This window comes from Cavia porcellus, unplaced genomic scaffold (assembly GCF_034190915.1).
Source record: "Cavia porcellus strain 051 isolate PalLab524CR breed Dunkin Hartley unplaced genomic scaffold, mCavPor4.1 scaffold_1, whole genome shotgun sequence".
Taxonomy (NCBI): domain Eukaryota; kingdom Metazoa; phylum Chordata; class Mammalia; order Rodentia; family Caviidae; genus Cavia; species Cavia porcellus.
In genome coordinates this window covers 30,042,439-30,060,717 of record NW_026947484.1, presented here as the reverse complement: position 1 = coordinate 30,060,717, position 18,279 = coordinate 30,042,439, and the positions used below count along the sequence as shown (strand labels likewise).

Here is an 18,279-nt window from a genome sequence, read left to right as displayed (position 1 = left end):
TCTGGACTTTAGTCTTTGCTCATGACTTTAGTTTTTGCACACTGAATATTTAATGTATACTAGGCATGACTGAATGTTCAGTAATTTTAATTTCAAAATTAAGGTTTCTAAAATCCAACATGATTTTCTTTTCTACATGTAAAGTGTAGATGGCCACCATGCTATTAGACTGGACAATCTTTCTCCAAAGAGAAAGGAGGGCATTTGAAAGTGGAAGTGAGAAAAACGGAGCTCTCCCAAGTAGCAGTTCTGTAATATTCACCTTCAGCACTGATGTAAATTTGGCTCACTTTCTCATTCAGAGTGAATTCCTAGCAGGGGCTAAAGCACCAGTGTATTATTAACCAGTGTTTTAAGAAAAGACATGACCTTGGGGCATGAGAGCGCCTGCAATGTCTAAAGTGATGAGGAGGTAGAAAGAAGCTTACCTTGGGACAGGAAGATGAGCAGGACCTTATGGGTCGCTCAAGGTCACTTGTGTTAATTATATGGACCCAAAGCAGCTGGAAAACTCAATGCAAATTACCTGGATTGGTTGAGACAGAAATGTCTCCCCTCCCAGAACCCACCTTACCTTATATCCTGATGATTTGATGTGCACACCTCGTTTGGTCAGGGTAGATTTCATTCGGATGAAAAAGGAACGCTCAAGAGTGTTGTCAGTGGTTAGCAGACTGGGGCTGGTTGACTCCACTGAGGAATACAAAAATATATGCACATGTGATTTCGGTCTCTACACAGCATCTCATAGCTACTGCTCAGGTGCAACCCTTGAGTTCACTAACGATAAATGATTGATGGGTGCTAAGAGTGTAGTAATCAATCTACCTCATTTAGAAAATGTTTTCTTTGCAGAAAATAAAAAAGAAAAATTAATATATCTGAAATAACTTCTTTCTAGGTGTTAAGAGTTTTTCAGGCCTCTTAAGCTGCAGCAGCAGCACCCTAAGTAGAGTCTAATAGTAAGTAAATAATTGAGACTCACTTGGAGGCTTGGCTAGTATGGCTGAGAAGACTGTTGGCAGAAAGGAGGTCCCCATTGATTCATGTCATAAACCAGGTTGCAGACAGAGACATGCTTCTGATGAAGGGAAAGGAACTGCTCTTTGTTCTCCCTACCAATTCCTTCTACCATGTCCCTACTGGGGAGTTCCACAAAATCCTAAAAGCTGGACAGCCCTGTCCTGAGTAATGTCCCCAGTATCCCGAATTGGTTTTTGTTCTCTGTGGGGAACAAGATGCATGAAGCCTTCTTAGCTGCCTCTAGATGTAGGAATGAGGACAGTATGCATAGATGGAAAGAAATGAAAAATACTTATATCAGCTTCCCTTCCTGTCCCAATGGCAGCTTGTCCCAGCCCTTCCCAAATAGGAAGCAGTGTTTGTCACTTTTCTCCTTGTGATATGAGAAATAAATTTCCTCTCTTAAAATAGTTCCTTTTATATGTTTTTAGATGAAGTAGGCATATTTTGACTTAGGAATAAAGTACTTTGCAATCTTGCTGACCTAAGAATATCTTTATGCAAGCAAGACAAAGGGTAACATGTCTATTTTCTTCAAGAACAAGCTTCTAAGGTATTTTATAAATTAGATCGTCTTGCAAATAAATTAATTTGTGGGCTTTAAGCCTAATAAATACTCTAGTCTTACTCTTACATATTAAAATCTTAATATTCAAAATTTTAAAAAAAGACCAAAAACAATTAGGACTTATTTTGGGCAGCTCTATACTGGCAGTAATTCTCTCTGGAGTGCAGATAAAGAAATACACATAGTAAAGAGATTTATAATTAAGTATATGTGAAAATAGCCATTAAAATAGACAAAAATGAGAAAACAAGTTTAAATTTTAAATTATGGAATGCAATTCATATATTTCTAAGAGCAACCTCTATTTCTCATATTAAACTTGATGTCTGGATAAACGATGAAAGCTACTTTGATAACAGAAGCTGTGGTATTTGTGGTCCAGGACTTTTCTTGTATCATTCTTATCTTAATGACTATATTTACAGTATTTTGATTCCATGCTGACTGACAAACGTTCTTTTCTTCTTTCTTTCTTTCTTTCTTTCTTTCTTTCTTTCTTTCTTTCTTTCTTTTTGTTATAGGGAGCATGGATCTGATGTCATTTTAAATGTACAGCTTTTTATCACTCGAGGGAAAAGCAGAGCCATGTTATATTTAGTACTTTCATTTCTTCTGATTAAATATGAATTACTATGAAATTTTTCTCATCATCTAACACGCCATAATACGCCAACAGCTTTTTAATACACTATATAAGCACAAACTTCTGCTCTAAGAGTTTAATTTGCCCCTCTAATCCAATCACATCAACCTTATTTCTCTTATCAGAGATTCCCATTTTGAATTAAATGAGCTCATTAGTTTTAATCAAAAGCAGAGAGATCAAAACTTAAACGTAAATGCTTTAGATCAGAACTGTCAGTCAGCCGTGCAGTTCTATTTTACTAAAACACAAGATCAGAGACCCTTAGAACCAATTTTTTCTCGTAAGGGATGCCGAGAGCTTGAAGATGCTATATCCTTTTTTTTCTCTCTTCCCAAGGACAGATTATACATTTAAGGTTAGACTTAATTTATAGCAGTTTTTTCATCCTGATGGAAATGGAAAAGTATGCCTATCTATTGTTGTCCCTTTCACATTTATTGGCACTGGTCCTCAGAGACTTGAACTAACGTGAAGCCATCAGAATCCACACCGCAAACCCAGCCTTAAAAATTCAGCTCTGTTCTGCGAGATGGTGTTTGCAATAGCTGAAGAAAAATGAAACTTCCCAGAGAAGTGAAATATGTTTTAGGGCTGGGGTCCTAGATACCCTGACCCAGTAAGGAAGGAAATGCTTAACTGTAGAAGGGAGGCAAATGCAGGTGTCATGCGAGATCATTTCTGTTTCCGTGTGGGAATTGCACAGTAAACCTCTGCATGCATAAAGGAGAGACCACAGCACAGATTCTTCCAGCTGGGTGAAGTCATAAGCTTTGCAGGAACTGTGGAGCCACACACAGCATCATGCTCTGGCGGTGGCAGGGGTACATCACCCTGCCACCGTGACAATAGGAATTGTCTAAACATGCAGGGTGGTGTTAATTACACCAGGGACAACTGGTGTGAGAGGAATTCTGAGGTCAGGTTTGGCTCCATTGAAACTTAGATTTAAAATCTAAACTGGTCTTCAAATTTTATGTCAGGAGGAAGGGGTATGATAAGTCTGGGAGAAGGAAACTGGGTAAGGTAGGAAGGGGCTTGACTTCTGATGATTTCTAATTAATTTGCTTTCTGATGACCCCCTATTTCTGAGGAAAGCAGCAGAAGTAATCTATGCTGTCTTTTTGAAGGATCATGTAACAAACTCATTCACAGTGCGTGGCATGTACCACAGCCAGGTTTCTCAGGGGTGACGACATATACTTGGTTTTTTGCAATTGTGATAATGGTGTCTTTCATGTGAAAAGGCATGCTATCTGCATGTGACAGACCAAAGAGAGAAGCAGCTTCATAAGAGATGTTTTCTGGTTGTCTCAGGTGAGAGGCCCACTGTGATGATGAATCTAGCTGGGTAGCCAAGGCAGCAGGGTAACGGGGGTTGACAAGGCTTCGGCACTGGAAAGAGGAGTGTGTGGAAGAAGAGAAGAGGAGGTGGGCCTGAGAACAGCCTCCGTGAGACCTGTGCTCTCTGGAGACAGTGGTACTATTTTATGTCAAAATAGCATTTTAGAATGCCTACTAGATATGAAAAGCTTTTCTGTCAACTTTTAGAGGGTAGCCAAGATTGCCACATGCTTTGATAATAAACACGGGATTCAGAGGAGTTCTAACTGCTGCCTGAGACCCAGGAGACATTGCAGAAAAGCTAGATTAAGTGGTCACAGCTCAGTCATGGCAGTTTCAACTTGAGAATTATAAACTAGAGGCTGAAAAAGAAAAACAAGTCTCTCAGCACTAAAAAAAACTAAATCAAAGAATAAGTAATATTCATTTTGTTGACTCTCAAGGGCTTTAACATTTCAATAAATCTAAATTAACTCAGTTTATTGAAATGTAAATTTTTTACATATTTTGTAAAATTTACAAAAAAATTTGAAGAAAAAGAAATCTTTTTTCAGCCATTCTTTCAACAGAGAATGAAAGTCTAGAATATGATATATAAAGAGCTCACAAAACCTAATATCTAGAAGATAAAAAATAATGCTGGCAAGGATGCAGGTAAAAGAAACCATTTGCCCTGCTGCTGGACTGTAAATTAGGAAAGCTATTACTAAAATCAGTATGGAAGTTTGTCAAAAACAAAACAAAAACCAAAAGTAGAATGACCATTCTAATCCAGCTACATAACTCATTGGTATACACCCAAAGAAATTAAAGGCAATAAACTATAAGTACACCTGCATACTCATGTTAATTGTGGCACCCCCATCATAGCCAAGTTAAGGAACCAGCCTAGGTACCTGCAGATGAATGGATAGAGAAAATATGGCATGTATACACAATGAAGTATTATTCATCCAAAAGAAAAAACAAAAGTTTTTCATTTGCAGGAAACTGGATTGGACTGGAGACCATTATGCTGAGCAAAGTAAGCCAGACTCAAAACAACAAATACTGCACTTTCTCCCAAGTGGACTGTAAAAAGATATGACATGAAAGTAACAGGGAGACAAGAGGAATGGAATGGGGGGTGGCATAAGGGGAGGTAGTAGGGTGAATATAATCAAAATATATGCATCGAAATCCAATATGTATAAAATTAATAAGTGCTTATAAAAAATTCCAAAAACATTAAAAGGCTGTACTCATTTAAATGCTACCATCATGTAAAATCCTATCTGTTACTCCTCCACTGTCCATGATTCTGTTGTGGTTTATGTTTGGATGCCCCTCAGCCAGGCCTCAAGCAGTCAAGGCAGGAGAATCTAGCATTTGCGGTTGGCTCATTGTCTGGTGCTGGGATTGGTTGTGTGAGTGCTGCACCTGCCTAGGGATGGGGAGCGGGCATACAATATAAGGGGTGAAGGAGACTTGTGTTTTCTCCTTTGTTGCCCTGTTGGCTCTTGTCTCTTGCAGCTGCCATGAATGGTTGCCCTTTAGCCATGCCTTTTTGCCTTGGAGCCAGCTGAAACCTCCAAAAACTGTAAGCTGAATAAACCTTCCCTTCCTTCATTTTGGGTGTCAAGTATTTTGTCTCAGCAACCAGTAAAAAGTAACCAATACAGATTCCATTACTGGTGATGTGGCTGCTGTTGCCCTCATCACTGGGCAGGATGTGTAGGAGGTAAAGGGAGGAGGCGGTGACTGCGTACCATCTAGTTCTTCCTGAGCTGAAACTAGTACCATGTCCATTCTGAACACCTCGGTATTCTCTTCAGGGTCCCTGCAAGAGCACAAGGCAAGGCATAGAGTGGCCTTTCCTTTTAGCACACTTCAAATGGTTTCAGTGAATTGTAGCATGATAAACCTTCAACTGTCATCAAGTCCTGAATGTGTGCGGGAGAAAAAAAAAAAGAAAACTTAAATTTTAAGCATTGTTCTCCTTAACAGTAAGATGTTTTTAATTTTAAAAGAAAAGTAGAGTATGGATAAATCCTTAAGATATAAAGTTAAATACATCCCTTGATATCTGTGGGGTATTGATTTTAGAACACCCAAGACCCCAAACTCATGCTCCAGCCTCTCATATAAAAAGGCACAGTATGTTCTATGTATAAATATATTCTCCTGTATACTTTAAATCATCTCTATGTCACTTATCAATGCAATTTAAATGCTAAAGTTTTATACCACATTGTTCCAGCAATGAAAGGAAAAAGTCTACATATTCATAGAGATGCAATTTTTTGAATATCTTCCATTAGCAATTATTTGAATGTGAAGATTCAGTAAATATGGAGAGCAAATCATATACTCTTGTTCCCATTTCACTGCTTAAACTAATCTTTTCAATTTTTAAAAAGATATTCTGTGCACAAACCATAGAACAAACCAAACTACAAAGATCCAGAGTGAATTTTACAAGACAAGGTCAGTGTTGTATTATTATGTAATTATCTTGATAAAGCAAAGTGGTTTCATGGCACATGCTGTTAGCTTTGTTTGACACTGTTATTTTTTAGGACTTTCAAGTGAGTATGTATTCATTGAAATTTGACAAGTAGTTTATTTCTTTAAAAAGTTTTTCTTTCATTTGAAGGGATGGCACTTCATAGTGTCTTGGAGTTGAGAGATTTTCTTAGCCAAGTTTCCTGTTAGGGGGACAAAATATCTGATCCTTGTAATTTAAAGGAGGAGAGGCTTATTTGTCTTACAGTTTCAGTGGGTTCGGTCCACGGTCAGCTGGTTCAAGGGTCGAAACAACACTATGGAAAGGCTTGTCAGAGAAAAGCTACTCAGGTCATAGCAGCAGGAAGCAGAGAGAGAGAGGAGTTTAGAAATAAGAATACAGTCTATCAGATCACACCCTCACTGCCGCAACTCTTGTGAGCAGGCCTCACCTCCACACAGCACAGCCAGCTATGTACACATCAGTGGATTAGTCCACGATCCACTTACTTTCCAAACAAATGAGATGTCTGGGGCACATTTTCAAGCTAAACTGTAAGAGGGGTGCTCATAGTCTTGCTTTAGCCAATGAAATAGAACCAAAAGTCACAAGCACAGAGATGTCTTGTAATTTAACGATTGTATTTTTACAACAGTATAGCTTAGCCCATACTTGCTGATATAAAAACTAAGTACTTAGTATGATATAAAAAGAGTCATTGTGCTCCCCAAGATCTCCCAGTCAGTAGGTAGTGAAGCAGGAATATGACAAATATTTATTTATGTGACTCCAAATATCATGATATGATAATGCTGTATTTTGAGAGTTATTTATATACTTATTTTATTTAATCTTGTGCTCAATATTTGAGGGCAGCAGGACCAATACAAGTCTAACTTTGATACCCTAGAATACCTAGCATGATTCATTGTATATATTAGACCTTCAGACAATTCACTCTGACAGAAGCCAGCTGCCACATTATGAGAACATTCAAGTAGCCTAATAGAGAGAGACCAGTGTAGTGAGGAATGGAGGCTTTCTACTAACAGTCACATTAGTGAACTTAAGAAGTGGCCCATTCATGCACCGACCCCCCCCCCAAACCTTAAGATGACAATGCTCTGGCTATCATCTTGATTACAACCTCATAACAGACCCTGGGGTAGAATTACCAGAAAAGCTGCTTCCCAGTTCCTGACTAATAGAAAGTATGTAAAACATCTTTGCTTTTTAAAAATGCTGTCAATTTTTGGGGTAATTTATTACACAAAAATAGTTGACTAGCATTCATGTAATGCCTTTCTGTGGAAAAAGGACAGCCTTGTTTTGATGTGGAGCAGCCATATACATGGATCATACTGGTGAGAAGGTGGCTCGGCTTGCTGATTTTTCCTAGACCTGACACATTCAGGGAAAATCAAGTACAACACTGATTTGCAGGTTCTGTATTTCCAAGTGCTTATTTTCTGTGTTGTATTTAAATGAGTAATTTACCAAAAGTGCTACCAACAGTGCCATCTACAAGATTATGAGATCTTGAAAGGTGGGAATGTTGCCATGTTTATCTTTTGTTGTGTCTATTTCTTGCTCTTTTCTAGCATCTCTCATCTTCCCCAAGTGCCAAGGATTGCATTTTATATTAATAGGCATTCAATTACGTTTTGAAATAAGTAAGATCCAGTTGCTGTCTTTTAATGAGAATTACTCATTTTATTCCTTTTACTCTCCCAATATATAATATCTGTCCCAAGAATTTTGTTTTTTTTGAGGGGGTGGGGATCGTTAGGTCCTCTCCTTGTATTCGTCTCTAAGGAAGTGTTTTTTGCAGTGTTCTTTAGAGAGTCACGGCCAGTGGGCTTGATAGTTAAAAGAGACTGGCCTGATTTCCCCCAGAGTTAGAGAAGGCTTTGTTCCTTGTCTTTTGAAAGTCGGTTTTCATCCCACTAGCTTATCCTCTACCATGTGCCAGGGCAACTCTGAAGTGTGTAATAGCCCTTAATGTATGAGAGTGTGTTCTTTGGCCACTGTGGGAGATAGTACTTCCCTTTGTCTAAGGGGACAGTTTTCCCATGCCATCTTTTGCAGGCAATACAGCCATTTTCAGGTTTTTTTTTTTTTTTTTTTACTTTCTTTTCTTTTTTTTTAGTCAGGGGTCTTGCTACACATAGCTCAGCCTGGCCTCAAACTCACAGCAATTCTCCTGTTTCAGCATCTTGATTTCTAGGATTACAGGAATGTATCACCATGCCTGGTGACACTCTGATTCTTTCAAACCCTGTCAGTGCTTGCTTTAAAGTGGGACAAAAAAGTCTGATTTATTTAAATCTCATTAGGGCTAATTCCTGCTTCCACCCAGTTAAGAGGCTTCAGCTTGGTTTAGAAACTTGTGAATCCTTAACTAAAATTCTATAGCATAGCTCTGAAAATAATTGTGGTTCAATAATGATGTATTAAATTTCTTTCAAAGTAAATTAAAAATAATCTATAAAAAATAAAAGAAAAAAGTAATAGTCTGCCAACCCTTGCCACCTATCAGGATAAACTCTCCGGCATTATTTGTCCTGCCTTGGATGAGAATTGTAATGCACAAAGCTGTCTTTCAGGTTTTCTGTGCCTGGCAGGGGTTATTTCTTGGTGAGGCTGTCCCCCGAGGGAGAGGAGTGTGCTCCGTGGCTGCCTGCTGCTCTGCAGTTGGTGTTTGGATGATACCACTCTGGGGAAATATACACAGAGTCAGAGTCAAGCTGCTACCAGTGGGTGTTTCTGTATACAACTATGAAGCAACAGGAAAGTTCAAGGGGGGAAAATGTGTATTGTAAGATCGCCTTTGAGAGTACATGATATTCAATATGACCCATTCGGCAACAGGCTGTGCACTCCTAAGGATGTGCTGTATGAATACTGCAAGCGAGTGCTTTAAATTGGAAACTCTGTATAAATGTGGCCACTTGAGGGATCTATTCTGGAACAAAAATACAGCCTGTCCTCCTGGGATGCAGCATGGATTCCATTACCAATATTACGTATGGGATCGAGTGTGGCAATGCTTTTATCACAACTATAAAGTGGTTATGAGCCAATTCTTCATATAAAACATACTCAATAACTCTTCTGTTTCTTTCTTTTATTTCCTTTCCTTTTTCTTTTTTCCTTTTTTAAATGACAAACATGATGTCAGACAAAGGGCATCCAGACTTAGTCTTTGTAGTACAATACAAAATAATACATAAACACCTTTGTGAAGTCAGCTCAAAACCCCATGTTTTCTATTAAAAAGTCATGTTCAATCTTCACTGTTGATAGAACCGAATAGCTAACACAGAGAACATTGTATATCAGAAAGGTCAATAGTTATTATGAGCTACAAATATATTTTTTTCCCATCCTTCAGGCTGTTTAGCGCATATCACAGCATGAGCAGCTGTCTCCTTTAATGCTTTTAAAATTAGAATCCCAAAGAGGAAGAAAAAAATTATGGCTGCAATGATTGCTCTTTGCTTTTGTAAGTTTACTTTAATATACTATTTTATATACATGAATCTTCCATGCAGCCTATCCATGGGGCCGTCACCAGTTGCCTGTATCCAGTTGAACTGCCATGTTTGTTTCCTTAGCATTCTCTGGCAAAATCGCCATCTCAGGCACAGATGCCCCCGTGCTATATTTTAAAATGGAGTTATTTGGATAAGTCTGGTTACAGAGGCAGTTGCAGACACATATGTATTCTGCCTTTTCCTTGCTTTAAAGCTCTCTTACTAACTGCAACAATGCCATGTGATGAATAACAGTCACACAGCACCGGGTGAAGAGACAGCCAGTGAATCAAGTCATTGATAAGCAGAGAACCACTCTGCATGTGCAGGCACGTGGATTGAAAATGAACATTATACTTTTTTAAAGGTTGATCTTCAGTCTGTCTTTGGAACTTCTTGCCCTTACTTAGCCAGCCCTAAGTGACAATATTAGTGTTTTAAACACATATAAGCACACATCAAACATGTTTTTATGGCTCACTTATTCTTTATTCAGTTACTTAAATTCAATATACTTACCGACCACAAGATGGGGACTAATTGTAGAAGTGCTAATATTTTGTCGGAGGGTATAAAAAGAAATACAGTCATTTTGGATAATGATTAATGCTATGAAGAACAACAATGCACAGTAATAAGCTAGAGAGAGGGGGGTGCTTTTTGGTGGGGTAGTCACAGGGGTCTTGCTGATAAGATGGCATCTAGAGGAGACCAAGTCATGTGGATATCTGGGTGGCTGCATCATACACATCTATGTTCATGATTCATATTGTAACTTTATGACTGTAGATTAGTAAAAGGACTTTCATAAAACTATTATGTGGATAGAAATGTGTAGCAACAATGAAATTCTAGAAATGTTACTTTTAAAACTTTACCCAAAGTTAAAATAAAGCATTTGTCTTTAATACATGATTCAAAGTATATGAAGCCAAACGACAAACTAATGGGCATGATAATGTAGCATGTCCAGTGTTTTCCAGATATACACACTGATATTTCAGATTCTTTGGGGGATCTTCAGAGAGTGTGGCTTCTGCAGAAAACTGGTATATGGATTGAAAAAATAAAGGAAACACTTCTCTTTGGTGAACTTTGGTGGTAAAACAAAGAAACCTAGGAAAGTTTATTCATTGAGTAGTCAGAACTTAGAGTTGTCCAAGTTGATGACCTTAACTGAAGAATTTAAATCCTAGGGGATATTTCACCAGTAACAGCGACAGAACTGAGAGTATCTGAAATGAAAGAAAAGAGGATGAGAGGAAGAAAGGGAGAATATGGAGAGGGAGAGACAACACTCTGATAGTGTTCAACAACTTAATTTAAATGAAGTAAAGGTTGTTTGCTGAGATGAAGGAGGATATTTTAGAGTGAAAAAAAAAAGCTATGCCATAGTTATCTGGGAAAACAACTGGGGCTGACAGAAAACAAGTGTTAAGATGGTACAGTAGTAGAAATTACATGGTTTTGAAAGTATTAACTTTTTGGTTAATAACAATGTTTTTGTGGTTTTTAAAGAAAACATTCAGGACAGTGAGGTTATGCTGGAGATAAGAGCTAATACAGAGGGAATAAAAGAAAATCAGCCAATGAATTGGGTGCCAGGAAAGGCTAGCAGGACAGGTGGGTTGTTTCAAGGGGGAGATAACCAATAGGGACTATATACGGACACTGATACCTTATTTACTTTTTTCTAAAAGTTGATAACTACATATGTTCTTGCGTTCATACAACAAAATTTAAAAAGAAGTATAAATTAAAATATGAAAACAGTCCCAGAACCTCATTGCCCAATGATAGTCACTGTCAATGCTTTTATCTTTTTAGCATTAGTTTACATATTTATGTATTTTGCATTTCAAAATTAAGATCATATCTATATCTGCCACTATTTCTTAGGTAAAAAGGTTGTTCCTTACTGTATGATAGTAGCTGTCACTTTATTAGACACTAGTAAGGGGAAAAATGGGCTCAGAGCTGGAGAGACCTTCATGGGACACTCGTTTTAGTTCTTAAAGAATATTAAAGCATATTCTTCTGTCCATGCCACTGCATCACTTTTTAAACACACTATTTATAGTGACAATGTAATATTCCATTTTATGCTAATGAATTTCTTTGAAGTTCATTTTTCACCTTTTATCATTTCTTAAGGTGAATTGGGAATGTCACTAGATCAAAAGGCATGAGCCTTTTTTAAAAAAAAGATCTTAATGCAGACAGACAAACTGATTTTCAGAAAAGCTAATGCTGTATCAATTCATTTGTCCATTAGCAATGTTTCATGTTTATATTGATTGCTACTTAAAATATGTGTTCTTATTTGATAAAAATTAGATTAGTAAGATGCAGAGGTACTTCAGTGGGATCTTGCTGATAAGCAGTATGTAAAAGCATCTTACATGTTTAATTTGCATTTTTATTTCTAGTGAGGTTGAATTATGCTTTAATACATATTTATTGGCCATTTAAATCCTTTAATGAATCATATATTTATGTTCTTTATTTTCTAATTGGAACTTTAGTGCTTTTCTTATCAATATGAATGAGATACTTATATCTATTAAGGATATTAATTTTGACATATTTCTTACAAATATTTCCCTGTGTGTTTTCCTTCTACTTCTGCATATGATACACATAGATCATACGCTTCAAAAGTTTATATAGAGTAATTTATAGGTTTTTCTTTGTATCAGAGAATTTGAACAGATATTTGGAATCCAGAAAAGGAAGTATAGTTAAAGCCAAGATACAATCATGCCAATTGGCGACTAGCGGTAAGTCAAAGCATAATGCTTTCATCTCTTTTCAGTTTTTCCAGGCAAGGAACTGTGTAATGAGTGGGTATCTTCATGGAAATTCTCTTTCTAGTGTGTGTTTCCTTCCTTTCATAAAAAGGTACATAGATCAGGAAGTGACACCATTGAGGAAGATCACTATTGATTGACAAGAACAGGAAAATAATCCTGCTTTTTTGGAGAGAAAGTTTCAAAATGAAAATGTTAAGGACCGTGGTGTGAAAGTGGCAGCAGGAACAGAGGATGATGGCTACTTTTCTTTCTGTGAAGGACTGACTCAGAATGGAGTGCGTACATGGGTACACTGGAGAGGGTTTAGAGTGGTGATCTGGGGAGTAGTGGAAGGTACGAATGAGTGGGAAGAGGAGGACAGTTTACTTCCAGTTATGACTGATGGATAACATATAGTCCATTAATTTGAATTTCAGATACAGAACTTAGTTTTTCATTGCTACCATATATTACATACAAATTTCAAAATGCACTCTGGGCATACTGTTCTTTCTTCTCTCTCTGTCTCTGTCTCTCTAAATCTGGCCACTATTTCCCTACAAGAATAAGGATTTCATTGGCACAGAGGAAGGACTTTGCTACTCCAGTCATTTGGTCAAGAGGGACAATGAATGAGGGAGTTTTGAAGACTGGCCTCAGATACACTTGTTTAATGGAGAGAAACCTGAAAGGATAGAGCTTTCTAACTGTAGAGTGTTAAAAGAAATAACCAATAATTGAGATTTCAAGTGAAATTTGGAGTGGTATTGTAACTTTTTCAAAATTGTCCTCTCAGGAGCGAGGTCTGGCACAATGACTGATTTTTATTTTCCTGTGTAAGTGTGCATGTTCTAGACATTAAGATGAGTGTGGGTTTGGCAGGCATTTATAAATAGCTCCCAAATCAGTATCTCTTGTTAATTTATTTACTTTTTCACATAGAAATTTGACTTAGTTGTGAGAATTAGTTGGTATCATTATGGCTGCATTCCAGCTCATCTTGAAATGGTTATTTTTCAAACATTTGTAGTTAGAAGTATTATATGAAATCCACCATCAGTAAAGAACTGATGTTATTTATTGGAGAACATTCTTGGTAGCATTATTTATACTTTGTAATAATATAGAGAAACCGGGAATGGAAGATAATCCAATAATTATATGTATCCGTTATTTTGCTAATGAATATCTTTTTTGGACATCTTTAATTAAATGAGTTTTCCTTTGTTTCATGGTCCCAATAAGTTTCTATGGCCACTGTTTTATCTTAATATCTAAACAAAGTCTTCTAATCTGCATGAAGTAGCTGTTTTACTGTGAGGAAGACAGGGTTTCTTCTTTATGATCTTCGTCAGCTAATGTATGTGGGGGTAGCATTTCCATATCTGAACTCAATGTTAGGTCATTTGTATATTTCTTCAAGGCTATGCATAATCTTCCCAAGTGGGGGGATAAAACATGTTTTAACGAGTCCATTTACATAGCTTGCAGTTATTCTTGCATTACAATTGCCCTCTTTTTCTTCAATTAAAAAAGAGAAAAGCTATTGCTAATGGTGATGAGAAAAAGGGGTAACAAACAGCCTTTCCTCAAATGGGTAGCAAAGCAAATCTGTTGGTATTAATTACTACCTCCCCTTCCCCACTTCCTGGGGCAGAGTGATCCCTTCAAATACACTTTCTAATGACACTGCTGATACGTTTTATTTTCAGCACTTCAGTGTTGTATTAGATGGCTCCTGGGTCTAAATTGTATATACTGTAACGCCAAATAATATTTTTTAACACTGACACCACACATTCCCTGTTGCCTGGGAGCTGAATGCTCCCACTCTATTTGTCATAATTGTTTTGTGGCTAATCCCCTCAGCTGCAGGGACTCCAGGTATTTATGGCTGCCCTTGCTCTGGGTCTTCAATTATTTGACCTTACTTGAGAATGAATCCATCTGTAACAGTAGGCTGTCCTTTGCCCGTGTCTCTGTTTTAGTATTGCATTTATCCCTAACAAATTCCATTTGCATTTCATTAGTAAAGTTATTAGTATTTTCAATAACTTGAGAAAGCTGCATTTTAGAAGTGACATAAGTTTCCTATCCGTATGTAGAGAAAACAGTCCCATCGTGATGTTCATCTGCATGCTTCAGTCAAACCTATGATCTGCAGTCTTTAGTTTCTGCCTTAGTCATTTCATTTACAAGCAAAGCTAACTAAACCTATTGAAGATTTCTTGAAAGGGTCAGCAGTATATGCATAAACACTTAAGATCCAATGTACTTTTTTCTTTAGAGTGAGACTTTAAAATACTTTGAATTCACTGCACAGAATTATCATGTGCAGGTATTATCATGATTATTAATGTTAACCAGATTATTAATGTTTATACCAGAAGTAATATTGCTTTTACTGCATTCTGATAAATATTTTATATGATTTTTTTGTTGTTTAAAAATCATGTATGGTAAATTCACATTATTTAAATGATGAACATCTAAGCCACAGACAAACTAGCTCATATCTAAAGTTGAAGTTAAAATATGTAAATATATCCATGATAAGGCCATAAAAAGGGTTTTATTCTGAGAGCTATGTGTTGCCCTTCAAAGGTTGATTGTTGTTGTTACTAATAACTAATACATACAATCCTTTTCCTAAAAGCAAAATGTCTGTCTCCCTGACCAGGTAAAATAGCAGTGTATATATAAGAAATTTAAGAGAAGACAGAGGTGATCTTACAGGGGAGAAAAGGTCAAAGAAGAAATTATATTTTCATCAAAATATCTGAAAGGATACTCTTTCCTAGATATTTTACATACATCTAAGTTCCCATATGTAAAACTAGCAATAAAAATCTCTGTATTTTGACAATTATTTTCTATTCTTTTTGGCTTGTTGAGGAAGAAGGGAAGCATTTAGATAAATGCAGAACATGTAATCTCAGAAAGGTGATATTCTTGGGATTTTCCATATTTATGTATTTTTTCCTCCACTGTATTTTCACTACCCAAGAGCCTAGGCTGTTATTTTTTTCTCCTGAAGTCTGAAGATCACCCCATGGATTAACAAATGATTGAGGATTGTCTCTTAAAAGACTCTTTAAAAAACTGTCAGAATCAGCCTGAGACAAAGATTTATTATGAACTATTTAAAGGGCTTAATATATGTATCCCCGATGAGCCCTTGGAGCAAACTAAAAAGGAAGAGTGGAATTCTCAAAGAATAGGGAAAATTCTCCAATGCCCCACTTTCTTCACACCATGATTACTGTTTACTCAAAGGATAAAATGCCTAACCTGTCACACAAAGTCTTCAGAAGCCACAGTCCTGCTGATGTACAGTAAAAACAAAACAATGAAGACCGACAGTAATGTGCTGGAGAAAAGCAGCTGTAATTTACTTTCTAACCTGTTCACTAACACACACTAATGTGGCTACATCTTGTAGCAGAAGCTGATCCCTGACCTATGCAGCAATCAAACAACTACCCAGTGTTGGCTGTCACAGAGGCTGGGACCGTCACCTTAATTATATGTTCTTGGATAACAAACCTCTTAATGAGCAACTTTTCTCCTCTGTGTGTTCCAACTCGCCCCTTCTGTCCTTGAAAAGGCCCATTGCAGATCACTGCAGTTGGGATTGGTGAAGCATATTCATAAGTATTCTTCCTAACAGGTAATAAATACTACCTGAGCAGGCTGTTTGCTTTATGAGAATGTCAGGATATAATTAAAATTATAGGCTGTACTCCTGGGAGGCTCTAGAGAAGAATAACTCAATACCAAAGGGAAAGTTTGCAATGAACTTAAAACTCAGCGTTTTTCTCTTCTTATAAGTAATAATAATATTTGTATTGGGTCTATCTTTTTGGGGATTTGTATTTGACAATGAGATTCCTCCCCCTACCTGATGTAATAACTGTGCTAGCTTTTCTTCTTTGTAGACATGGGATCTTTTTATTTCCTTGTCATTGTATCTACTCTCCAGTTCTGTAATGATCTGCTGATAATGCCTGGACAATTTATACAGGCAGGCAAAGAGAAGGTTCTCACAGGGAGGTTTTACCGGCACCTTGAGGAGAAGTTGTGCCTTTCTATGGAAGAAATCAAAGAGCATTGAGGACATAGAGCAACGCATTATTTACATGTGAAGATTTATTTCTACAATGTCATTAGTTCTGTGCTTGTTTGGGAGTAATTCATCAGAAAGGTGAGTGGTATAAACTAGTGATGTGTCAGAGAGAAGACAGAATTTGGAAACCAGATTTGTTGCTTCTATTTTAATTTTAATTTTATAATCTTTTTAAGTCTTTGAGTATTTACTTTCCCTTTAATAGATAATCTATATATTCTGTAAGAAAATTTTAGTAATGTTTGGGAAAACCTAGCAAATACATGTATTTAAAGAACCCTATTCACTTTAACCATGTAGAGTGGAATACATGATGTGATCAAAATATTTGACTAATATTTAAAGTTTAAAAACTTTTACCACGGTAAAAGACACACTGCTATTAATCCATTTAAAAAATTACCCCTTGCTTCAAAAACACTTATACCATTGTTTGTGCCACTTTCTGAAGCAGTTCTGAAAGTTTTCTTTCCTGTCTTTAGTCGCATTGTCATGACTGCCTCAATATCATGAATCAATTCGAAGAGTTTACCTTTCCTGGTCATCTGGATGTGGGAAAGAGCCAGAAGTCACACAGTGGCAGATCTAATGAAAAAGATGAATGAGGACATATAATGTTTTAAGAGCCTGTCTTTCTGTCCTACCTTTCTTAGGGTGGCATTCAGCAGGAGCATTCACTGTATTTTTTGATAGCACTCTGTAAAGACACAAAAGTGGACTTCCAGAACTGCTTCATAAAGAGGTAAGAACAGTGATGTAGGTGTGTTCAGCATGGGAGTATTTTGAGGATGATTAATAGCAGTGCAGTTTTCACTGTAATAAATTTTTTAAAAACTTAAGCATTCACTATATTTTAAATCAGGCCTTGTATATGAACTAATCCATGTAAGTAAGTCAGTTAGCTTGGCAAATGATAAATACCCAGGAATTTTTTTTGTCATAGCTGGTGTTACTGATATCTCTGCAGATTTGTCCCAAATATCTTTTTTTTTTTTTTTTTGGATTACTGGTTGCATCAGTGCAATACAAAAGGATGGTAATACCCAGTAGTCTTCCAGATCCCAATGCAGCAAAGTTCATACTGGTAACAGCAGTTGTGCCACTGGGCAGAAAAATGGCCACAGACACTGTTGTGTGCTCATGAGTTACCCAGTGCTGGGATACCGTGATGGTTTATACCTAAATTGTCCCTGTAAAGTCTGAGTTCAGAGATGGAGGTTTTAAGAGGTGGTTTGGAGGCTGGATCATGGGGGTACTACATGCAAGAGTAGATTAACCCATGGCTCCCTGAATTCAGCCGTCCAGGCACTCACAGGATGCTGCAGTCATGGTTCAAAGAAGCCAAACCTACTGCTTGAGCTAGTAGCAGACTTTTACATCATCCATGTGGTACAGATTTTTCAGGCATGAAGAATGAGTTGTGAGGTCATGGAGGCTTCTATCTAGATTTTAGAAGATTTAGAGGCCAGGCAAAAATGTGTGACAGAGCTACAGTCCCTGATAGAAGCCCTTGATAGGGCAGCTCATGAGCTTGTGAGCGTAGCTAAAAATGCTTTGGAAGTCCTGGGATATAGATCATCTATCAAGGAAAATCACAGAGAAGTAATCAAAGCCTACTCAAGACAGAGGTCACATGGGTTGCAACCAGCAAGAACACAGGCCTAGAATAGCTAAGCTCTTTGGAACTTACTTCTCCACAGCCTGCCCTTGGTGCTGAATATATTATTATAGACTATAACATGTGTCCCACTGGTTTTCAATC

General features: G+C 37.2%; 1 protein-coding gene across 18 annotated transcripts in view; it reads right to left on the bottom strand.

Annotated features, from left to right (window-relative positions):
- Positions 1–18,279, bottom strand: part of Npas3 (neuronal PAS domain protein 3) — an 815,093-nt gene that overhangs the window by 68,715 nt on the left and 728,099 nt on the right. For all 18 annotated transcript variants that reach the window (XM_063246583.1, XM_063246612.1, XM_063246621.1 and 15 more), the window contains one exon: positions 575–693. In XM_063246583.1, the coding sequence (XP_063102653.1) occupies positions 575–693 (119 nt within the window). The remainder of the gene's footprint in view (positions 1–574; positions 694–18,279) is intronic.